Source organism: Columba livia, chromosome 1, assembly GCF_036013475.1.
Source record: "Columba livia isolate bColLiv1 breed racing homer chromosome 1, bColLiv1.pat.W.v2, whole genome shotgun sequence".
Lineage (NCBI taxonomy): Eukaryota > Metazoa > Chordata > Aves > Columbiformes > Columbidae > Columba > Columba livia.
In genome coordinates this window covers 22,741,554-22,767,650 of record NC_088602.1, presented here as the reverse complement: position 1 = coordinate 22,767,650, position 26,097 = coordinate 22,741,554, and the positions used below count along the sequence as shown (strand labels likewise).

The 26,097-nt window shown below is 38.6% G+C and overlaps 1 protein-coding gene across 11 annotated transcripts in view; it reads right to left on the bottom strand.

Annotated features, from left to right (window-relative positions):
- Positions 1-26,097, bottom strand: part of WASF3 (WASP family member 3) — a 66,818-nt gene that overhangs the window by 14,723 nt on the left and 25,998 nt on the right. For 10 of the 11 annotated variants that reach the window (XM_065050575.1, XM_065050612.1, XM_065050542.1 and 7 more), the window contains 3 exons: positions 12,242-12,384; positions 4,949-5,083; positions 1,223-1,376 (listed from right to left, as the gene is read on the bottom strand). In XM_065050575.1, coding sequence (XP_064906647.1) covers positions 1,223-1,376; positions 4,949-5,083; positions 12,242-12,374 — 422 coding nt within the window. In that variant the 5' untranslated portion in view covers positions 12,375-12,384. Of the gene's footprint in view, positions 1-1,222; positions 1,377-4,948; positions 5,084-9,520; positions 12,139-12,241; positions 12,385-26,097 lie in introns of those variants that run through there. The other variant, XM_065050633.1, reaches the window with a different exon arrangement.

Sequence of the window (26,097 nt, the reverse complement as noted above, 5' to 3'; positions counted from 1 at the left end):
TCTTCCTGGGTAAATTTTGATGGCAGCTGAATACTGATTTCTACCAGGAAGATCAAAAGCAATGAAGATCCAGCACATAGAATCTTTAAAACTGCTGGAGCGGGGTACAGAGAGCAGTTCTTGCACACTGCCTGGTCATACAATTGCCAAACCCTTATTTCATGTGTGCCTCATCTCCTTGCTACAAACACCTAACCCACTGAAGGGGCTACTGGGGTAATTCTTCCATCCCTACAGCCTTGGTCAGACTTCAAGTTGAAGTTCGTTTAAGCTTTGACCAAGGCAAATACAAATAATTTCGATTCAGCAGACGTAAAAGACTTACCAAGGAAAAAAATGTAAGTAAATTTCAGTAAGGCATCCTTAATAAAACAGGTGTAACAATAAAGGTCACTGACATGGTCACTCACATACAACATAGGACGTAAGTGTGCAGAACTGCTGACTGATAACTCTTGCTAACTGAACACCTATGGACAATCACACACCCGCCTTCACTTGGAGCAGTGGCACAAAAACGTGTCCCCCAGCTATAAATCTAACACTTTTACTTTTCAAGTAAAAGCTCTTTAAAATAAGCTGCAAATGCTCTGCTATGTCATTCCTAAAAAAAATTAAATAATTTTTCTGCAGACTGAGTGCCTGCTTTGCACAGATACCTCATGATCTATGTCCTCTCAAAAGCTGAAGGATGAAGTACAAACATGTTGTCCACAAGCCTTCAAACAGACAAATTATACTCATTTCATTAACAACAAGCCTAAAGGAAAACAGGAAACAAAGTCCTGCTTGCTGCTCTTTTATTCACTAGTAAGTAACCAGGAAAAGGTAAAGATTGTGCATGTGCACATGTACGTATATGTTGAGGGGAAGAGAGGCAATAGAGGGACAGCAAAAGCAATAAATCCAACTTTCTGGATAAGTGAACCAAAGAAAGCAGTTTAGTATATTAGTTTCCTTTTTATTTTTTACATAATCAACGGCCCTTGCTCTCTGATCCTGTGCTGCTATGTAACATGCTGAAATATGCTGATTTTTGTTAGGTACAACTTACGATTTTAAGCGTGGTAATAGCAATTTTTGTTTCCATGAACAGAGAAGTCCCCAAAAACACAAATCTCAGTAATAACACAGCTTTTCCCTTCTGCTGTAATTATTCTCTGCATATAACTAAGCAATGAAGGGCAAAGTACAAGAACGTAAACAATGAATATTACCATACCTATAAGGTGAAAGAATATTCAGAGGTGGTGGTTTATCACTCTGATTATAAATATCAGCCACTGGGTTAGGAATGCTGTTCTTTGAAACTACCTGCTGATCTTGAATTGTTGAGCTCTTGAATGCTTTTTTCATGTTGATATCCTGTAATGATACTGTTAGAAACAGAAATACATTTATCAGAGGTGAAATAAATATAAGAATAAATATAAGTGGATAAACAAAGTCTGTTTTATGCTAGCTATTTACAGTATTTTCAACAAAATGTGTAACAGAATGAAAATGGAAAGATTTTTCTTCAGTGGATAATCAAGACATTTAAGCACAAAGGCATATAGGAGTTACCGTAATAAATCAGATTTAAGTCCCATTTTGTCCAGAGCCTCACTTAAAATAATGAAACCATGGACTGTGCCTTGGAAGATGATGCAAGAATATTGGCCCATGCAGATGTCCCATGATCTCTTCTTTTTATGAGGTTTAACCTGGAATTCTAACAGCAGAAAGACTGGCTTCAAGCCTGAAATGCAAGGTCTGGTATTCCTCTGACACAGCATGTTTTATAACTACATGTGGTATCCATACACATTCAACCCCATTCTAAGTTTAACTGAAGTACAGCCTCCACAACCTCCTGTGAGAGAGATTTCCACATCTTTTACCATGTTTCAAGTCAAAAAGCTTTCCATGTAACTGAACATCCCTTGATCTTAAGTTTTCGTCATCTCTCTATAGAGAGAAATACTTACCTGCTTTATACAGTCCAGTAGCATACTTGCATTTTATATTTTCACGTACACAATTCTGGGGAAAAAATACTAGCCTTTTCATTCTTTCTTTTCAAATGTAAGATTTAAGTTGGTTTTTATTGTTCCTGTCACTTTTCACAAGACTTCCATTCTTAATATAAATTTTCTTGAAACAGAGTGAACATTGCTAAAAGGATCGAGATAATTCCAACCACAATTTAAAAGTGGCAGTCAGGTCTCCACACCTTCTTCCCCTCTCAGGCAACCTGAAATACACGTTTTTGACTGCAGGTGAACAGAGCACTGAAATCTTCACTGGCTTGTCTACAGTGACACTCACCATTTCTTGAATTCATACCACTGTTTTACAACAGTATGAGCTGCAGGGGTAGAGCAAACAAATGCACTGGCTTGTTTTCTTTTTATTGCCATTGCCACTTCATCTAATATTTCTTGGCCATTCATCTAATTTATCAAGTTTTGAGAACAAACTGAGAGAATTTCACATGGTAACTGAACAGGACTGGGCAAAAATTTAATATATTGGTGACCTGCAAAACCAGAAAGGCATGAAGTTTGATAGAGACCCTGTGAAGTACATTCCACCCTTCGGCATGATGGAAACCACATCCCACTCAGACTTCTCTACCCAACTATTTTTGGTAACTGTGCTGAGGTTTTGCCTCTTATTCCAAAACAACTTAGATTCTTCCACAGCTTTTAAAAGAGCAAAAAATTAGAAATGGAATATTTCATTCCAAATTGTTGTTCTCTCATTCACATACTCTGAAGTATCAAAACATGTCTTTGAGAAAATACAGGCAGGCTTGAATAGAAAGTAAGTAAAGCAGTACGGTATTTCAGGCTGGTTTTTTTTTATATGTATAAATATGAATTATTACATTCTTGTTTGAAGGAAGACGTTCAAAAGAGCACAAATCTCATTTTTCTGGGGCTTTTTAGTGTAAGTTAGTTATATGCTTTTGAAAACAACCACAATTATTTTAAAATGTTTGGTTTGGTTTTGTATTGTTTTTCCAACTGTAACATTAGTTATATATACAATATTTTTATATGTACACAAAATATTGGTTATACTTAAGAATTAAGAAATCACTGATGCAATTAAATCTATAGGGTGCTTTTTAAAAATCAACCTAGCAACTGACATTTAAATGCCTAAGGTACCCAGAAATATATCTACTATTAGTGACAGTACAATCAAATACTATAATGCAGGGGCATCAAACTCATTTTCACGGGACTGTATAAAAGTAACTACTCCTACAGTTCTAAAATTACATTTGGCCCTTTGAAGGCAACCGCGAGGCTGAGATGTGGCCCCCCTGTGAAAATGAGTTTGACACCCCTGCTAGAGGGACTTTAACTTGTACAGTGAAATAGCTAATAAAATTTCCTAGTAGCACTACAGCAACAGCAGTTTATATATATATATAAATGTAAATAAAAATATAGAAATAAATATATAAAAATATATATAAAAATATATATAATTAACTTGAAAGACTATTAGCAATGCACGAGTAATAACTACTATCAATTTTAAATAAAAACTGATTAAATTCTCAGCCTGTACACTAGTTTCCCCTTCCAAGAAGATGCTTTTAATTACTCTCCAAACTCTGAAAAGCAGCCAGGAGGTATTGCATAATACCAATAAGACTTTAAAAAAAGCAACTGGACTGCATTTCCAAAAATGCTGGACTTGAAAGTCATGAAGACTGACATCATCCACCTCAGCACGGAGCAAGTCCAGTGTACGAATATCACCTACTTTGCTCATATTACCACCATAACATGCCTCAAAAACTAGGCTGAACAGCGACCCCCTAAAAGCTTCATTTATGTTCCCATATAGCTCTTGACCTCCAAAGACAGCTAAAGAAAGGTGCTGGTATCAATTCTGATACCCTACCAGTTGATATGTTCCAACACCAGGAAAAAAAAGAAGACATCTAATAATTTTCAGACAGTAACAAACTGAAAATGGATGGCCAAATATCACACTATTAAATATCAACAGTAACATTTAATATTGGTATTAACAGTAGTATTAAATATAACACAAACTATTACAATGTAAATATTCAATGTAATATATAAACCATATAAACAGCACTATTAAATATATCACAAGTAGCATCACCACTAAGTATTGCACTATTGTCCTGATGTAATAAGCTTTTGTATTTTACTAAATGTCAGGAATTATCTAATTAGGGAGTACGTGCAGTAGCTGGCTCAAACACATAACTGCATCCATAAACAAACACATGTTAAAGCTTTTAGAGCGAGACAGAGGAACGTGTTTTACTTACCCAAATTAGTGCTTTCAAAGAACATAATGATGTTACTTAAATCCTTTGTTTTCACTGTGTATTTATGAAGTGAATGACCAAACACATAAGCAAGCGAGGATATAACATAATTTTAAAGGAAATACTGTTTCTAGTGACTAGAACCCTCCTAGGGAATTTCACCTAGTTGATGCAAACATGCAGTGCCTCATTTAGGTGAAGAGTATTATAAGATCTTAGAAGACTGCACAACAGACACTACTAACATAGTTTGTGACTATCCTACCCTGAAATAAGTAGATCTACTGTCTCAAACTTCTTCCAATATTCTGATTTATTTATATAAGGTCTAGATTTATTCACTTCTGATTTATTACACTCACAGACACGAATTTTTCCCAGTGAAAAATGTAGCTTAATGGCTCCATTACTACAGGGGCTTCCTGAGGTAACACTAAGTCAAAAATGAAGACAGTTATACAACTCCAGAATATTTTTTCTCACTCTCCTAACATGATTTTTTCCCGGCTTGCTTTACTGCGAAAATAAGATGAAATATTGGTTCAGAATTACTTTGAAAAGACAGAGATTGTTGTGTAATTAAATACTGTGGTCTTGTCAACATCACTTCTGGCTCAATGCTTTCATGCAATTACCTACCCTCCTCTACTGTTGAATCCAGCTGGGTAACTTTGACAGCAAGGCGATCAATTCTGTCTTGAAGAGAATTTGCTCTGATGTAGAAGCTGTTGGCCTCATTAAACAATTCACCAAATATGTCTTCAGCATGTTTGCCTGTGTAAGAAAACAGACAGGGAAATACCTTTGCTAGAAGCTTACAAAACACAAGACAAATGGCTTAAATATCATGAAGTTATTAATAAAACATAGTAGCTACAGGATTACAGCAGCACAGTTTGTCATAGAGCAAAATTTTGGGCAACAGATTTGTAGGAAAATCTCAAAACACCATAAATGATGCCTTAAGCCTGTTCTGGACATCCTGGTTAGTCTTCTACTTAAACAGGGAGACTTTCAAGTTTTAATCCTTGTGGAGCTGAACTACTGCCAGCTGACACATAATTGATCATTAAAACCTTCCCCTGTGATGAAAACAAAGGCCCAAAGTTATCACTACCCATAAAAGCTTCTGAAGTAAATTTTTACATCTAAAATCTTGCAGTCCATAGTCATTAAGATTTAATTGTAAGTACAAGCACAAGCCAACATCAAAACGAAACTGACAAAAACCAGGATCCTCATGCAAGCTTGCCCACTTACCTCTGCAAATCCTCTCTGGATACACGTTCTGTCACTGGAGTTATGTGAGAGGACAAGCGCTGACCCTGCTTACCCACGGCCAGTCTGAACTCAATACAGCACGAAAGAGGAGCCTACAACCTTCCCAGCCTCCCTTCCAGCTGCTCTATTTTTCTCAGTCACTATGTGTGGATATGTCCAGGTCAGATCAGCGGCTCAGACCCCACCCTAGAAGTGCTGCCATGGACAGGAGTGCCGCATGATAAACCCAACACCCTGTTGGCCCACAGATCCCTGTGTGTCCCCATTCCCTTCCCTTCCCCAAAGTACTATGCACCCTCACCCACAGTCTGACTCTTTTTGCCCCAGCCTGAACCTCTCAACCACTCCAGATCAGAATCCCAAATTTAACACTTTTCCTGCCCAAGAACTTCCCCTAGAAATGTCACACTCCCAAATGCACTGCTCCTGCTCAGTCAGCTGACAGTACTGCACCTTCTTGTGTCTCAGTGCCTCCTACCCAGCTACTGCTGCTTCACTGAAGATCTTCCTCTCCACAACTTCTGCAGCCAGCACCCCCCTCAAGACATCCACAAACCATCAGTTCTCCGTGGTTCTTAAACAAAAATAAATTTTTAAACCCTACTTCTGAGTTAAACTCATCTTGTTATGACCTGTATAAAGACAAGTCTGAAGAGCTGAAATGGAGGGGAGGGGGTAAAGTGAAACTTCATCTAGTAGCTGGAACAATATGGAATATGCATTAACCACCTAAATGAGAGTCAATTCCAAAAGAACAGCAATTGTTGTCATTTTAAGTTGGGTCCTATAACCAACCTTAATATTTTACAAAAAAAAAAAAAAAAAAGTAACAGACCTGACAAAAATTCAGACAAGATCTCATCCTGTGAACACCTGGAGACCATAATTCAAAGCAAAAAAGAGCCACCCTTAGGAAGTCAACAGCATCTGCCCCTTTCTTGGATCACTCACCTGGGGAGAACACCACCACTAAAACAGTATCTGAAAGTACTGTTGGTGAATTACAAATTTAATTGTCTTGCTTTGAGTGGAAGACTTTACCAGTAACAGATTTCTTCACTAAACATAAGGTCAGCCAATAACTAACACAAAATGCTGGGTATTTTGGTGTATCCAAGCTCTGCCTCATCCATATGTGGAAGGTAGAAATGCAAGGCGAGCTGCCTACCAGCTCCTAATCCCCAGCCCTCCAAAGCAGAACTCGCACAACCACACAACAGGTGAGGGTGAAAATCACCTATTCCATCTCCCTGCTCAAGGCACAGCCAGGTGGAGCAGGTTCCCCAGGACTCCATCCAGTTGGGTTTTGAATACATGCAAGGATGGAGGCTCCACAACTTCTCCAGGCAACCCATGCCAGGGTCCAACCACCTGCACACTAAAAGTGTTCCTAAGCGCTTCCCAGCAGCCAGGTGAGATTCAATTACAATCCCCATTTGATTTAGTTGCTGCAAATGAAGAGGTTATTCCAAGCTATAGAACAAATAAGCTTTTCAGCTCTGCAGCTAAATAAAGCAGGTTATTACATTCTTCAGCCACCAGTACTCAGAGCTCAAAACATCAATAAAGTTTAATGGACATTAGTCAATGTAAGGAGCTTAGCCTGCTGAGGGAGAACTGCCACATTCTAGGATCAAACAACACTCCTAGAGAAGTCAAGCAGATGAGTGCTTGCCAGTTATCTTTCAGGAGGCAAAATAAGGCAAAGTTGATTTATGGGAACATATTTATTTTAATTTTGAACTCAATTTTTTTAAAACACTTGCTACTTTAAAACAAGTGAAAGACAGGTTGTAAATCTCCTGTCAGCAAATACAGTGACATGGTAAAGCAATATTGGAACACGCTACTCTGATTAATGTGATGCACTAGGTTGTAAAAATAAAGTAATACTTCTGTAGTGTTTTCTATATTACCATTTTTTAATTAGATTTTTAACAATAATAGAGAAAGAAGCAGAAAAAAAATAATCTCTGAAGTTACAAGCACATAGCTTTCAACTTAAGAGCTCATTTCAGTACTTTAAGACAGCCATTTAAAAACACAAGGTGCTTCCCAACATACAGGCAAACTGAAATAGTCTTCTTAAAAACAAACAAATAAACAAACAACAACAAACACAAAGGAATTCTGCAAGTCTGTCATTCTAAGGCTCCCTCCAGCCACAGAAGTAGTTGATGGGAAATTCACTCATGAGGCTGCTTCACCAGAACCCCACTCTACACAGGTTTGGATGTCAATTAACAGAAGTGCCTCTCTCTAGCATTTCCCCAAGTCATCTTCACAGAGCAGAGTATTTGCTCACAAAATAAAGTTCCAAGCATTGCAAGACACTTCTGGAGACTGGTAGTTCACAAATCATTGAATTCTTAATACCTCTGCCCAAGTTCTGCAAGTAATTACATGAAACACCATCTTGCCACATCAGCTTATAACATCTCTAGCAGAGAGCAGACACCACCTCAATTAATTGATTTTCACATACCACACAAAAAAGTGTGCATTAACACATTAAATATGTTGTCCCAAAGGTATCCTTTGTCAGCAGTCAAAACGCTCAGTGCTGTAACAGAAGAGGAATCCAACAATGACACTAGCTTGTCTGAGGACCAGAAACCCAGCAGTGTTCATTGCTTTGGCTAGTTTCCTTTCACATATTTGAGCCTAAAAAGTACAACTTCCCTTTGCATTCCTTGTTCCACAGCACAAGTACACAGAAAAACATGTTCAAGTTAATAGAAAGATGTACAGTGCATTAAAAGGGTAAGAATTTTCCACACCTTGAATGTGCATTACCAAGGAGAAAAGGTAAAGAATGACATAACCCAGCATTTGGCTGTTAGTGCTAAAAAGACACTATGGCCACCCCAAAGGGAGCCAGCACTGCACCTTGGGGTCCTGGGTAAGGAGTGAAACATCCCACAGAACGAGTCAGTGTTTTTTAAGTTGGAATTCACCCAGGACATGATCATTTTATCACAGCATGGAGCAGAAAACAGTGATTCCATTCGCCCATTTGTAATTGGATTAATTAACATTATAATCATGCTTCCCTCCTCCCCAAACCTTTTTTTTTTTTTAATAAGCAGAAACAGTAGGCTGTTACTGACCAGCTCTTGAGTCTTATCTGCCTCCTCATAGCACTTCCACACTATACTCAATGCCAAAAAAAGTTGACTTCCTAACTCAACCTGATTTAACAGTGCTAAGAGTACAGCCACACAAAGCTGGATGCCATGTGCCTGTGTGCAAACCAGGGAACCTCCGAGGCAATTCACCCAAGAAAATACTAGGAAACAAGTGGGTGGACATTGCTCTCTGAGGGAAAGAAAAGATCTTCCAAGTCCTACTCTTTCCAGGTCCCTTCCCAAGTGGGAACACTTCCTCTATTTTATGTTGCACAACAAAGAACATTCAGTATCACTTGCACATGGATCAAAGAAACTAGATCTGTAGTCATGTACAGATGGTTTATAGACATGTAGAAATAAGATTTCAGCCTGCCAGGCAGTATCTGAATGAACAGAAAAGCCAAAGATAAAAAAAATAAAAAATATTTAAAGACTCACAGAAAGGAAAAGTTGAAAAGTGGTAATGCAACTTGAAACACTAAGTATCATAGCGTGCAGACTGAAGTTTAATTAAGAAAAACTAAGTAAAGGACTATATATACAATCTAATAAAACAGTCTTCAACAACAATTCTCTGTAATTCATTATTTCTTCCCCATAGATAAACACATGCAAAACTCAGGAACAAAACCATGGTACAACAGATCCTGCTGCAGAGAGCAGCTCTTTTCTCTGGCTGGAATTCTGCAGCCATCTCACCAAACTCCACTGCCAAAAGTAAGGGAATCTTTTGTGGAAGCTTTCTTCAAAGCCTTTGCTCCACAACTGTGTTTACTAGGTAAAGCAGCACTGTACTTACAGGTACAGGCTGTAAATGCTCCCAGTCCTCCCCTGGTAGATTCTCTCCTTCCAAGAGGAGGCAAATCCCCTGGTCAAGCCTAATATAAAAGTGCAGTTTCATACAGAACGCTGCTCACTCTGCCTGTGCTCCAAGCCAGCTGGCTGCAAACTCACATCTGAAGACATAATAGCAAAAAGCTCCAGTCAGAGCACATTCCTTTTGGACTGGAACTTGTTCATGTCTCCCGAAAAGAAGAGAGGCAGAAGGAAGCCAAATTTGTACTCAACAGCACAAATCTGCCGGTTTTTAAAACCCACACTGAACTTGCAGTGCAACATTAAAAACCAGACCTGTACCTGCTCTCTCCATGCCTCAAGCTGTGGGAACACCAAGCAGCTCTGACGCTGTCAGCAGGACATGCTGCATTAGCTCCAGCACAGCATTTCTCTGTGATCAATTCCTTGCTCCCAGTTGGCTTGAAACACAGGCAAAACAAATGCTATCTGAGGAAAAAGCCCTCTGCAAACATGATGGATTTTAGACTGTGGACAAGTGTGGTGGCAGAATTCACTCATCAAATACTATGTGTTCATCTGTTAAAACAAAGGACACATCATTTATTTGCATAATCTTTAACTTGACACTAATAAAGTACTTTAGGGACATCTACAGAGACATCTGATGACCTGAGAAATCCTCCAAGGGAAAACTGCACCATATGTATTGTGTAAGTAGCCAGTTCGTCAGCAACAATAAGAGGATCTGAATACACAGTGTAACAGGCCGATTAGCCCCAAGATCAAATCCAGAGAAATGAAAGCTGGACATTCCTAGCAAGTCAGACAAATGAAGAGTGTATTATCCACAGTTTGGCAATCATTGTACAATAGTAAAATGAGGTCTTATCAGATATCCTTGAATGTAATTAGGAGACATTAGCCATTCTTCTCAATTTTCTTAAACTTAAGGATGTCAATACTGAGCAACTGCCTGATAAAACAGTAAATGAAAGTCAATGACAATGCAAATACAAATCCAGTATAAATAACATTAGACACTAAATTGGCAGCCATTGCTCAAGAAAGATCAGAGAATCACTTGGAAACTTCTTTGAAAATACTAGTAGCAATCAAAATTTTACAAAATTCTTTGGGGATTTAATGATAAAACAGAAAAAGTCTGTTTTGACTATGGTCTGAAGTCCTCAATGCTTCAAGAAGATGCCATGACACTCTAACTTACATATCCAAAGCAGAAATAACAATGATCAGAAATGCAAAATCGTTTCTATCAAAAAAGAGCACTAACAAGATCAGCAAACTGCAACCTGGAAAAGCTATCACTAGAAGAACATAATAAAGATCTAATAACATCACAGATTATTATGGAAACACATGAGATGGAATCGCCTTTCGTTTTTTTACTGTAATTTAAGAACCAGAAGGTATCAAAAGGAAGAAACAGATCAACTTCTATTGCAGGACATTCTGCCACAGGTCATTAGGCAAGAAAACAGTGCAATCCCTATTTGAATACATCTGAGCAATTCCACAGGTGACAGGTTTATAAATACTCATTACACAGGATGATTCGGTGGACCTCCAGCTTGGAAAAATCCCTAAATCACTGACTACTTGAAAGTAGTCATAAATCGACTAAAATAAATCGAACATCGGACTTAGTGGGACCCGTCATCTGAACTCCATACAGACTTTCTTACATTCTTAAACCATTTCCACTTACAAAGTGAAGAAACTGATGAAGCGATGATTTCTTTTCTAGGACCAGAGTTATCAGCACAAACAACAGCTGCTGATTGTTAAACACTCTCTGAAGAAATTTATTTTCTTACTCATTAAGAAATATTATTCTCTTTGGAAGTACTCCAGGCACACTTGTAGAATTGCTAGTTGTGGTGTCAACTGACAGGTGTCCTGCGTAGGCCTCAACAGTAGCCCACAGGTTTGTTAATGAATGACATTTTTTGAATGTATGTGCTTAATTTCATTCATATAAATTGATGACACACATATACAAGGAAAAGGCTTACGAAACATTAGCACTTCAAGACAAATTGCAGTTTCAGTTAAATGTATCATGTGATTCCACAAAGCAGAAGAGTTTGCTGGCTTCAATCTTGCACAACTGATGGCCAAGAATAGCTCAAGCACTAGCCTTGTTTCTTACACCAGTTTCCTTACAAAACCTCCTTACAAAAACTCCTGGTTATCTATGCCATAATTTTTTTGTTAGTTCTTGTTGTCTGGGGTTTGCTTGTTGCTGTTCTGTTTGGGGTTTGGGTGGTGGTTGCCGTTGCTTTGGTTTGGGGTGGGGAGGAGGGTGTTTGTTTTACACTTGTAAGTCGTAGAGAGGCTCTGCTTGTATAAACTTCAAAATACAGAAGAGCATAAAAGCAATAAACTAGCACACCCTGGCAGCCAAGAGGGCTAACCGTGGGGTACATCAAGCACTGTATTGCCCCTCGGTCAAGGCACGTCACTGTCCCACCCCACTCTGCACACCGTGAATTTGGAGGTTGTCCTATGCAGGGACACAAGGTGAACTCAGTCTCGTGGGTCCCTTCCAACTCAGGACATTCTATGATTACATTCTTAGAGTAGGTAAGTGGCAACATTCTGTATCACAATTTTGCTATTTAGAACGAACCATCTTAAAGCTTTTAATTTATTCAGTTTTTCATTGGGAATCAAATACTTGCACGAAGTTACAGATACTTACTTAAGCTGCTTAGCTGGCGTATGATGGCAGCAAGGGTACTATTCGTTACACATTCCAGTTCGCTTGTAATTCCCTCTGGCAGGGCTCCTCGGCAGAGATGCCGTGGTTCAATGTTCCTCTTCACCAAAGGCATGGTTCACAACCTGGAATTTACAGAAAAACGTGTGTTATACTCACAATGAAAATAAGAGCTATGACTGTGTGGCACACAATCAGTTTCTCCTACAAAAATACACGCCACCTTTCTTCTTTGAAAGCACTTGCTTCAGCCTTCCTGCCACAAGATACTGTACAACTCCTACCAATGCACAGGAGCCATGCTCTCAAGCCAGAACACGACAAGAGCACTGCAGATAAGCACAGAGGATACAGACCATGTAGATAACGTACATCAAATCCAGGCAAAAAGTGTAGTATTTCCTGTCTACCCAGACCTGTGCTCCAGCACCAGAATCACTGGACTTTAATGCACGTGTGCACTTATAAAAAAACTGGCAGTCCCCACAGGAGAGGCAGGAGCAATCACTGTCTGGGGCGAACTGCCCACCAATGCACTGCCCATGAATTACATCAGACACTGACCTACCCCAGCTTCCACGGGTTTGCAGCTGAAATGATAAACTCATGGGACAAATGAGGGCAAGGGCCCCACAGAAACAGGCTGGTGAGAATGAGGAAGAAGCTGCAATGTGAGGAAGAAGGCATTCTTCCAGAGGTGGTGCTGAATGACAATCTGAAAGAGGTTAAGAGCACATATTGAACAGCTTTTGGGAGCATGCCAGATGCAGGAAGACATTTATCCGAGAAAACAAAGGCTGTCAGAACTGCTTATCTTGGAAAAATAGAAGAAACTAGCATGGGGAAAACAAATACAAAAAGAGGTCTCAAAGCATCACGCAAAGGCCCAATGGCACAGAAAACACTGTCGTGCAGGGAACAGCTTGAAAGCGAGGATGCCCAAGTGGGACAGAGTTCCCCCAAAAAGGAAATGAGAGCATATAACATCAAAAGTTCATACACAGTTTTCTTTAAAATGTCATTAATAGAATTATGAGTCAATTTGATCACCTTTTTTGAACACTGACAATTCAACGTCCATGCATTGCTTATGAATATTGCATTTAAAGAAAATGTGGCAGCAAAATTTTCTGGAATGTGAAGTTAGAGTGTTATCAAGGGCATAGGTTCATTTGAAAAAGACTTAAAAGGAAAACTTCTTTTTTTTTTGTACTAAAGCAAGTTAAGTAACCTTCCCATTTCTCTAATTAAAATCACATTAGTAAATTAAAAAGATCTTTTTGCTTTTCAAATGTTGCATAGTAATTTTTGTAATGACTTCCCCTCAAGGTTTAAAATATTTCCATCTCAAGAACATTTCTAAAAAATCAACAACTTCAGTAATTAGCAAAAAGCAAGTTATTTAACTGTGAAGGGATTTCAGAACAGGCCAGGAAGAAAGAGGCTCATGACAGAATTGTAAGTAGTAGTCTTGAACCACATTTTAGATCTATCTTAATATGAGGCAGTTTATTGGAATATATCAGAATTTAAGGCCAGTCGATTTTGCTAAATTTTAAACAATTCAGAGGTAAGAAACGAACAATTTTTATTTTATATCAGACCAAAAAGCTTTTTGTTTCTGTTCTAGGCTTTTGTATTCCTCAACAGATGCATTTCAAAATATTACTTAATATTCAGTGCAGTCAGCTTTCTGAAGTTGATCCAAAATAGGTAAAAACTGGAAATTAGTCATTATTGAAGAGCATTCTAGCAACATCACATTGTAAACAAGCCAACACACTGCAACTATGAAAGAAAAGTCATTATGAGGAATTATTTCACTGTGTAGTAAAATGTTCATTAACATAACTAATAATAAGTAAATTAACAGGAGCCTAAATCAGTGCTAACACAGCCAATTCCAAATCTTAGTAGAATTCCAATACCCACCCTACAATTTTTGTGTTTCTCTGTAACGTTAAGAACACTGTGCTACAAACTAAAGGCATAAGGACTCCCTACAAACGTGACAACAAAATTCCTGAAATATTGGTGGGTGATTAGACATCTCACAAAATCTTCTTTCATTGCAACTAATTTTTTTATGAGCAAATCATCAGTAATACACTCTGGTGAACCAAGCAATCATTCTACTGGGTTTGGGGCTGGTTTGCTTTTTTGATAGCATTACTGAGAATATATTTTACTACAACACATGTTTATACTCTCAATCTCTTTTTTTTGTTTTTTTAACCCATCTTACTTAAATTCTTACATAAAAAGTCCAGAATCCCAGCAGAATGAAGCCTGGTTTCCCAAGGCTTTCTGTGTAGCATTCTCAGAGGTGGCTCCTCTCTCACTTTTTGCAGTTCACCCAACTTTTCCCCACACAACGTGCTGGGGCCAGTCGGAAAGTGCCTGCACACTGCCCACTACCCCTTCAAACACCTACCACATCGACAGTTAGCAAAATGCCTTTCACCAGGAACACTAATTTAAGTCCCTTCTCCACATCATGTTCTTCCTTGCCTATAAAAGCTAATTTGAAGAAAACACACAACTGCAGTTTGAGTTTTTCATCTTCTCATCAATTCTTTATGAAATGGTCCAATGTACTAAAGAGCTAGCAGGGGACAGACAGACTGACCCAAGGCATCCCATTTCTTTAGCGAGCAGGCTAAAACACAAAGCAGCACTGAGGGTGAGGGGCAAAAAACAAGTTTAATATTTATATGCATTATTTCAATTATTTATCCACATCATTACACTGTGAAGTTTAATTTCAAAAGGTAAACTGAACACTGATGGGTAAATATGCAACAGATTAAGCAATGCATTAACTTCTCCTGATCAGCGAAATAAAAAGCCTGCAAATGCAATTATAGTTTTATTATAATTTAAAACCTTCAACTATCTGAATCAAACACTTACAGACATATTCAGCTACTAGCCCATTAGTAACTAAAAAAGCTCTTACTATGTGTACTTGCCACTGAAGCACTACCACTCTTTTCTTCACCACACACAACTTAACAGTTAGACAAACTGAACCTTTCCTAAAGAAAATTCATGAGAAGCGAGGCTAAAATCTTTTCAAAATAAACGTAGCAGGAGGTTAAACAAGAAAACAAGACAAAATAAGCCTCTGAATTACAATGACTTCATCAGGCTCAGCCAGCTGCAGCAAAATAGTTTGCCATGGCCATTCCACTGCCTTCCACTGTTTTCTTCCACACTTCGGTCGCAGCTTATTACCAGACGAGATACTAATTGTGATACTCTGCCACTGTGTTAAATGCATCAGCATTTGGTAAATCATACCTAACCTCGGTGTTGTAAAATTGAGTAACAACTACTTATTGCTCCTATTCCCAAATAAATGGAAAACATAAGGCAAATAAGTTGTTACTATTTTCAAAAGTTGTATCAGTTCAGAATATTGGGACCAATCATAGTTGATCGTCTTCTCACATATATTCCACTCCACTCTGAACTGGTGGGGCACCACCTTGAATCCTGTGTTCAGTTTTGGGTCCCTCATCATAAGAGGGATGTTGAAATGCTAGAGAGAGTGCAGAGGAGGAGACAAAGCTGGTGAGGGGTCTGGAGCACAAGTGTGATGAGGAGCGGCTGAGGGAACTGGGGCTGTTCAGCCTGGAGAAAAGGAGGCTGAGGGGAGACCTTATCGCTGTCTGCAACTGCCTGAAAGGAGGTTGTAGCATGGAGGGTGTTGGTCTCTTCTCCCAAGTAACAAGTGATAGGCAAGAGGAAATGGCCTCAAGTTGTGCCAGGGGAGGTTTAGACTGGATATGAGGAAAAATTTCTTCACAGAAAGAGTTGTCAGGCCTTGGAACAGGCTGCCCAGGGAAGTGGTGGAATCGCCATCCCTGGAAGTGTTTAAAAGGTGTGTAGACGAGGTTCTTAGGGACATGGTTTAGTGCTAGAGTTAGGTTAGGTTATGGTTGGACTCAATGATCCTGAGGGTCTCTTCCAACAGAAATGACTCTATGATTCTATATTTCACCCCAGTTCAGTAAGCAATACAGCCACAGACACACAACTAGGACAAGTAGGTCCAACCCTGCTCCCTGCATGGAGCCACCTACGCCTGGCACAGCTGGCTTGAAAACACCAGCTGCATCCGACAGGAGATGAAGGATCCAGAACAATGCTACACTGACTGTGTATAACTGACTGCACCAGAAATGCACAAAACATTAGTATCAGACCAGAAAAATGGAAGTAGGCATCAAAGGGAGACACAAAAAATGAAGAGGGTGAGATGTGGCTTAACATCTTATTAAATCTACACGTGCGCTGAACACAGACCAGACAACCCCTGGCTGGACTGAGCTCTGACCAGAGCACAGACCCTGCTCTCCAAATCCAACAGGCATCAACAACAGTACCCTTAACTCGATTTCCACACACATTCTGAAGGGACAGGACATCAGAAGCGTAAATTAGCTTAGACCAGTCCATTAGAAATTCACATTAGGTGTGCTCTCTCTGTGTTTTCGCTGCCCTTTTTCTTCTTTTTTTGCTCTCATAACAACTTGCATGACCACCCTATGTTTTAAAATTAGAAGGCACTTATCTAGCAGTTATCACTGTAGAGGTAAGTGGGGCACAGAAACAGAGAGCAGGAGCATTTCTGCTTTTCTCTTCACACTTTTCCTGCGGTTGCGGCAGTTTTGCTCCAGGTCAGCTCAGAGCACCTTCCTCTGGATAACTGCATGTAAGAAGCTGGACATTGCCTTGGCAAGTCAGATTTAAGGAAAAAAAAATCAAGTAGAAAGCAGATGTACAGTAACAAACATGAAAGATGACAAACACAATGTACAATCTTTCCAAACAACATCAGAACATGGCTATTATAAGTGGCAAGCTGAGTTTTCAAGTATTTGAGCAACTGGCAAAACCTCAAAGCAACAGCTGTTCCCCAAACCTGCCTTTTGCCCTTTCACATCCCCAAAAAGGCACTGTAATTACACCAGTGCTAAAAATATGCAGCTGAATTTCATGGTTCTTACAATATTGAAGTTCTTTATATATTCACTGATACCACAAAATGAATGCCAATACAGCCTCTCTTACTTGTCAATGCTTATTACATTTTCTCAAAGACATTGTTCAATGCTTATTTTTAAACTCTTAAGAGGTTTCTTCTTATATCCTCTAGTAAAATAAAACAAAGTTCAAGATTTTTACCATGAAAGAGAGCTTTCCACACATGCATCCTAAATTCTCCCTGAATATATCCTATTATTTTCCAAGGGCTTTAGAGCTTTTCATTGACGAATCTCACAGACTTCTATAAAAAGAGGCAACTACCATAATTCTCCTTCTATGGAGAAGAAAAACAAGAGATGGATTGAATATGCAGCTTGTCCTAAGTGATGTACCAGATGGCATTCCATTCAAAATTAAGCACCTGAATCTGTATGACTACATGTATATGAGCTCAATGTCTGTGTCCCTCTTGAGAGCCCAGAAAGCAAGTAAATCACTTCACCTATTGATAGACCTAAGAATGATACGGTAAGCTCAAATACCTCATGTGTAAACTCTGTATACAACCACCTCTATTTCAATGTCTGAATCTAGACCTGAAATTCACCTGGCCAAAACCAGAGAAATATTGCCAATTTTCTGCAACAAGGTTACCCTGCCTCCTGATCACGCTGCCTCTCTGCCTAGGGCATTTCAATATTTCAAGTCTTTGCAGACAGTTAAGTTTTCAGTACATAATGCCCTAACACTCAATTAAACAGCTAAATTTCCACTTCTGAATAGCACACAATGTGGCAACGTTGTCCATTCTTCTATTTGAGTTTCTATCTCTAGGTAGCCTGCAACTGCCCCAAATTCAAAATGTATGTATGTGCTAAATAGGAAGAGAAGGGAGGATCGAAGACATCACAGACTTCCCTGGTCCTCCAAAGGCCACTCATCGTTCACTACCAGACACAAATGGCTCCGTGGATGGCAGACAGCACTATCCTCTTAGCTGCAGAGAAGGAAAGGAATACAGGTGCCTTTTGTACACATCCCTTTCTGTTTTCTTTGTCCTAAACGACTGGGAACCCAATGTTTGTGAACCTTTCCTATTTATCATCTGTGAACGTCATTTACCTCTCTATCAGTAATGACAAGTTAAAAACAAACAAACTGGAACTAGCATATCATCTGGAAAACATTATTTTAAGTTCATGATTTGTCTGCCATTTAGGTATACTTTTCAAAGTTTGTTTGTTTTTAAACTGGCTTAATTTTAACCAGAGTTTGAATCAACATTTTGCATACTGCAAAAGAATATACAATACTCAGCCAGCAGTTACTGTATTACACTGCTCCAATGCCCCGGAATTATTTTATATTTATAAAAGAGCATCTAACAAGACTTCTGTTCAATACTGTCTTCTAGTTATTCTAGTTCTATCAAGTATGCAATTCCTTTCAGCCACATAACTACAGAATAAATACCAAACAAAATAAACTTCTACTAAACATCACAATTATACTTTCTAAGTACTCTTATCAGAGCTATCCCAATCTAAGGGACAAACAAGGTATTTATTAGTTAACATACAGTTTTTACATATTTCTCCAAATTTTTAACGCAACTCTGTTGATGTTGATAATAAGTTTGCTGAAGTAAGGACAGCCTTTTGTTAGAAGTATGCACAAAGTCTAATAGAATTCCGTTTCTTAACGATAACTAAAAATCTTTCAACGAGACAATACACGTAAAGTGAAATGCCTAGAAAAAGCTCAGCTCAAAAGAATAGCTCAAGTTTAGGATATAGTCAACCCTACCAAAGTAATTTCCACAGATTTTCCTCCTGACTGCCAGACCCACATGAAAGCCACGACAGACAGGGTAGGAATGAAAATAGGTTTCTTCTTTTTAGCACCAGACCACCATTTCTGATCTTCCTCTCACGTCACACCAATAAGCATTAGTGATGATGAAACGGGCACAGAAATCCCTAAAGCAATTTTGTTTCTTTAATACAGCTCTTATTCTGATGTCTGTTGCAATGAGCTGTTTTTGAAGGTTTACCTTCAAAAGGACTGCTTTGTTTGGTTGGTTTTTATTTTTATTACTATTTGGCTGGGGTTTTGTCTATGCTGAGTTCTTCAGGGCAGATTTTATGGTCCAGTGATATTATGAAGGAAATCAAGAAATGAAGCAATGATAAGAGAAAGGACAACAGGGGAGGGGATGGTGTTTGGTTTTGTTTATTTACAGCCTAAATATATTTTATGTACTTGAGTTTCCCTAGACAACCCTCCGCATCCCCAAAAACTCCATAAGAAGTAGAACAAAAATTATGAGTTGGTGGTTACCTCTGCTAACACAGAGGTAACAAACAAAACACAAACACAAAACACAAACAACACAAAAGGTTTACAGGACCATGGAAAAGTGAACATATTAATTCCAAAACTTCCTATAATTAAAAAGTTGGGAGAGAAAAAAATGAACTGTTCTCCACAGCACTGAACATTTACAACTACACTGAATTTATTTATCAGAATTTCACACTAACATTAACCCTAAACAAGCATACACATGATGACATTCACTAACGCAGGGAAAAAAGTCCTGAGAACAATTTAACCTGAAATTAAGTAGCCATTCTTCCCATGGAAGTCTAGACTGTAATACAGAAAATATTTTAAAATACTATCAACAACTGTGAAGACATGTTAGAAATTTGTCTTATTTTCTCTAAAGCTTGCTGGATGATTTTTTTTTGCCTTTGTTCTGTAACTCCATCTTTGTGTCACCTGTTTGCATTACTGTGGTTCAAGAAAGTATGTGTGCATCCGCGATGCTGTAACAGTGCCAAAGGTCTCATCGCTTCCCACTTAAGCATTGTGTCTAAGTTCACCACCTGGTAAATGTGCTACAATGAACAAGACTGAGGGACCTCTAAGTTTTTGCTTTCATTTTTTTCTTCCCAATAGAAGTTAAATACTCCAAAACTACAATCCCAGCACTAACTTTTCTCCATCACAAGATTTTCCCCTGCAGTTTTTAAGAAAATAAAAATCTTATCATTATGAAGTACAGCCAGATCGTGATAATGTTTCATCTTCTGCTCCAAAATACAGGATCACTTACATGTCATCCAATTAAATGGTTTCACCATTGTTAAAGGAAGAAACATGGATATTTCTTGCTCTCTGCTAATGAAGCAAGTGTACAATCTGTAGCCTGAAGCTACTGCTTTGTTTTATCTCCATTTCTGGGTATATAACTACAGATATTTTCAGGCTCAACTAAAACATATCCATGGAATAAAGAGCATATCTATAGGAATATTATATTTCCCTGTATTAAGTTCTCATCATCCAAATGAACGGATTTTGCAATTTATACTCAGAGCATTTTGTCACACTGCCCAATATGCAAAAAACTTTGCCAGTAAATTAGCTTTTCTTTTTTTTAATCGCTCTTTCCTGTTTTATAAAAACACAGGAAAACACAGACATACTATATTTTTCATATTCAAGTACTTGAAAAAAAACACTAATATTTACTCAATTTCATCACACTGTTTCTTCACAGCATATACCTTTCCCTGAACATCTGTGAATATCTCTCAGCTAGTTTTAATCTCTCTCTTTTTTTTTTTTTTATGCTTATCTTCCCCCTGAAAGCCAAGATCTTTGTTTGGTTCTGTTACTTTCTTCTAATTCAGCTTCTCACTTAGACTAGCTGCCTGCACTACGGTAACAGTAGTTTCAGGGATCTCATTCTCAAATAGCCTTCTTGAATCTAATGTCAGATTCCCATTCCTTAAAATTCTTTTCATTGAAAGAAACACAAAATAATAGAAGAAAAGCACTGTGGCCCCACTGAAGCCATTTGTTAAGCCTTTAAATAAGATTTCTCCTGCGCTAACACACTTATTGTTACTAAGGTATCTATTTGAGAACAGATTTACCTACCGGAAATCTAATACAGGTTCACAGATTGCACAATACAATAGCTCACTGTACTGAATCCAACCACTCTGCCAGCATCAGATCCACCCACCCATTTCTGCGCATCCTGTACCAGAATACAGATGATCCAGGACACCTTCACACTTGACTGGAGTCCCTCGTTTCTGGGTAAGCTGTCCTTTCTCTAGCCAGAGCTCTGTTCATTAAACAAAAACACTAATCACACTTTCAAAAGAAATAAGGCTAAAGGGTACTAAAGAAATGCAACTCTTTAAACTGGAAGACATCCACATGTGGTATACTTGTTGCTGTAAAAAAATAATAATAATAATAATAATAATCAGGGCTAAAAAATAAAAAGGTTTAAAATGGGCTGAAAAACATATACAGAAGTTTTTATCCAAATGTGTAAATTTAAATCTGATTTAACAGAACAATATTACCCAACACTGTGTTTAAGGGTAAAAGGTGGCTAGTCACATCAACACAGCATGCTGAACAGGAAAAATAAGTCGATTTATGCCTGTATGGGTCCAAGTCCACACTGGCCACCATTAAATTAACTGTTCTACATAAATCATTGTCTTTTCTGTCTTCTTTCCATATCCGTGGGGATAATGTAACCACACAGGCAGTGACAACTCGCATTGTTGCTTTCTGCTGAATGAACAGTGACCAGTTTAAAGTATCAACAAAAGATGCCGACACGTTAATCTTGTTCTTAGCGCGATGGCTGCTCATCCAGCTCCCCGGCCCTTCCAGATGGCGCGGTGTGAAAGGGATGGTGGGACGGGGAAGAAGGAATATTCCACACTGTTCTGAACATCTGCTCCACCGCGTTTATACATTATAATAAAACAACAAAAACCTTACTGACACTATTAATTCTACTGTTTCAACCTAATACTACTAGGCTAAAACCAAATGTAGCGTGTTATATGTGTACAAGAGAAAGGAAAAATGTATTTTCAAGCCACAGAAGAGCATTTGTTTGGTTTTTGCTATCTTAAGAATAGACTTGTTTCAATAAGGAAGTACTTAAGCTGCATTCAAAACACATTTTTCTTTCGTATGACCTTTCTCAAAAGCTGCATTATAATCCCAGAATTTATTATCATACCTACTCCTATTCAAGCAAACAGAACTGAACTGAGCCACCATTTGTTTCCCTTTAGCTTTGCTTGTTTACTGAAAGTTTACTGAAGACAGACACTACACAATTTGTTGAAGCTTGTTTTAATTCTGTTGGAACTGTTTTGCACAGCACCTCAAAAATATTTGACTTGTGCATGTAGAGAAATGGTGATAGCTTTTTGGTTTTTAAGCAGAGTAGAAAGAAAGATTCGTATCTTAGTACAGTATACAGTCTACCCCTCAAATAACATTTACCTTTTAAAAATACCATCTCCTGAAAAGAAGCACTCATCCAGAACAGGGAGAAGGAACTCGGCATGGAGTTCAAAGGAAGAAGCAGCGCTTTGTCCCATAGCACAGGAAAAAGACTTAGATTGATCATCCCCCCTTTTGTATCATCCTGACATGAGCGAACCATATGGCTGCTGAATTATTCAGCTCTTTCCACTCTGAATAACCAATGTTTACGGGTACAAAAATTTAGAAGTACTGCAACACTAATTGAAAAAGTGGCATCTTACAGAATCTAATTTTGTTTTAGCCTTTAGGACCTAAATGGTAACACTGAGCGAGGATTATAAACTGGATGAGGCCAAGAGGAACAAAATCACGAAACAGCAGAGAGACGGTTATAACACCAAGCTAATTAGCTCAGAACAGTCCTCCACTAGCAAGTCAAAATGTTTCCAGGTGTCTTTAAGCTTGGATCTTACCAGATTTGAGCACAGAGTTGGTTGTGTAAGCAGAGCCATGCAGTTCTAACCCTCCATAGCCAAACTCCCCAGCCCAGGTTTCTGAGAAATGCCTACAGGCCACTCTTTGAACAAGCAAATGTATTCCTGTGAAACAGATTAATCTAGCCTTACCATAAATCATGATTCAAACATCTTGCTGTGCACTTCAAGACTAGTGATTCCCACCTACTTAGTAACTCTTAATTTTTCCAGCATAATAATACCAGAGGGCAATGAAATTAAAAAATGGCAAAAGCAAGAGAACAGCTATTTAATAAACAGTATTACTTAACCAACTGCACCAGGACATTTCCCACCTAATTCCTTCTTGATCACCACCTGCCTATTCCAGGATCTTTTTGGACTACAGTCCAAAAAGCATCATTACAAACACAAATTCCTTCTTCATCCATCTGACAAAGTCAGAGAGCACAGAGTGGCTTCTCATTTCCCAATTTACTATAAACTACTGAGAGACTATTTCAAGTGCGATTCTTCCAATGTGGTCTCTTAAATGATGGCCTTAGAGTGCTTACTTTAAATCCATTTGGGATATCTAACATTCTTCTAATAGTTCAGAGTTATGAAAAATCACATTTTATCTACATATACAAAAATGGAATAATATTGTAATAAACGAACTATTACCATGTGACATGTTACATTACTTAAGACAATTTAACGATGGAACAATTTGCAACAGAATATTACGAGTCTGCAACCATAGTCAAGCTTTTTCTTAACATTTAAGCTACAATAATGCTCTTGGAGACCATTTCCAGCACATTTGTTCCAGCCTTCCTCCTTTACAAACACCAAGTGTTAGCAGCAGCAAATGCCTTGATTATTTAAAGAAAACATAAGTTACAGTGAGGCCTCGCTGGCTCGCACTGATCCCATTTAACAGAGCCTTACTGGATTTGAAGTGCTTGAAATAACCGTCTGGGTCACAGTCTCAGCCCGTGCGGCAGCAGCTGCCTGGGGAGGCCTCAGGATCCGCCTGCCAGGAGAACCTGCTGCTCGGGTCCTCAAATGACCTCCAGCTAAACCAGGAGTAAACTCCATAACTCGCTGCTCAGAACACCAACTGGAGGAAAAACTACAAAAAGGAATGGAGGATCCAGTTCATGTGCGACAACATCCATTTTATAGCAATACGCAGTGTTCCCTGCTTCCTTTAACTACTATTCACCATTAAAATCCTTTCAGAACAGCATTTTTCAGAAGAAAAAAAAATTGTTCTTAAACTCTTTTTTTTCCCCCCACAGCAGTTGATCTAAAATATGAAATGTCACAGGGAAGTGTTAAGTTCTCATAGTTCAGTTAATCCAAAAATCTAAAATGTCATAGGGAAGTGTTAAGTTTTCTTATAGTTCTTTTCCACACCAAAAAAACTATAAAAATCATATATGCATTTATACATGAGTACACAATTTGCATATGTATATATTTGTTATATACACATACACACAAATATACACCTTTTTTTTACACCTATGACACTCTGCGATGATTGAAGAGAGTAATAACATAGGTCAAACTGCAAAAGAAAAAACACTTTGTACCATAACAATTCAGCATTAATCTTTGTCTGCCTCTACTCCTAATATGTGCCTCCTCCGCTCTCAGTTCTCACCAGGCAGGAGAGACTTTCCTGCTGAGAAACAACTGAAATGATGCTTTATCAGGCTACCATGACCCTTAATACCTTGCAGCCAAGCAACTTCAGCGTCCACCTGAACAAGAAGGTTCTTGGAGACAGCAGCAATGATTTCCTGGCATGCTTCAGGAAACACAGACAGCCCATGAAGATTTAAATTAATACAAAACAAATCAACATCCCTGAAAGCCCTCAAGGTGGAGATTCCCAGCCCTGCTATGGAGTTTCAGCAGGAAACTCAGGATTTCCCTAATTGTTCTGATTATGAAGCTACAACCAATACTTCACTTGCCCTATATATCAGAAACCTGGAAGTGGCTGCCAGCCTACATAAGGAAAAAACAGATTTATTTTAGGAGCATCTTAAGGAAAAACTGAAGAAAATATGTTGTGTTTGTATCCAACAGCTGAGTCTAAGTGAATCAACATAAAAATTCCCAACCACTTTCATCCTGAGCCAAGCACGCCATCTGTTCCTATGAAGTCCGTCTTCTGGTGGCTACTGCACTACACCATATCACAAAGTGCCAGGTGATCATGGACTGGTGCATAAATCAAGAAAGAGACTACGAGCAACATAGTACAACATTCAAGCCAGTAGCCAATAAAAAACAAAAATTCCACAACCACACCAAACCTCACCACCCAAAAACCACACCACAAGGCACAAATGGCCTCATTAAGGGCCAGCATTAACACAGCCAGGAGTTCTGCAGCTTTGTGTGTTGTGGTTATTTCACTCTGGAGCTCCAGCAGGGCTGAGCTCTGATTAGAGGTTTTCCCAGAGTTGGGATGCTTTTCATGTCTTTCCCACTGCCAGAGTTTGGTAGTCTGAAGACTAATGGTGCAATTTCTCTCTAGCAGGTAACCTTCCTCCCTCTCTTCCACATGGTTACCATCTTCAAGTTCATCACAGAATCCACTCATGTATGATGCACAAGAAATTAGCAATTCATAATTTCTCAGTTCATAAAATAAAGTAGTAATAGTTACAGATGGCACTGCAGAACATCCAGTTATCACAAGTACAGGAGCTCCATATTATAGCCCTGCAACTGAATCACAAGCAAGTAGCACAGGGCCCAGCAGAAACAAGGATGGATCACACTCCTTTTCCTGGCCTTACTGATACTGACGACATTTTTTAAAATTAAGGTGCATGGACAGATCTCCATCTACACCTTTCAGCGGGAATAGAATACTAAGAGAAATAAAACTGCAGTTAAAACAAACAAACAAAAATATGAATACGCTGAATACACTTACTATATCTAACACTAATATATGAAGCACATCAAGACTGAAAGCAGCTACATCTCCCCAAATACAAAACATTACTTTCCCTTGGTGTTTCTGCCTCTCTTGTG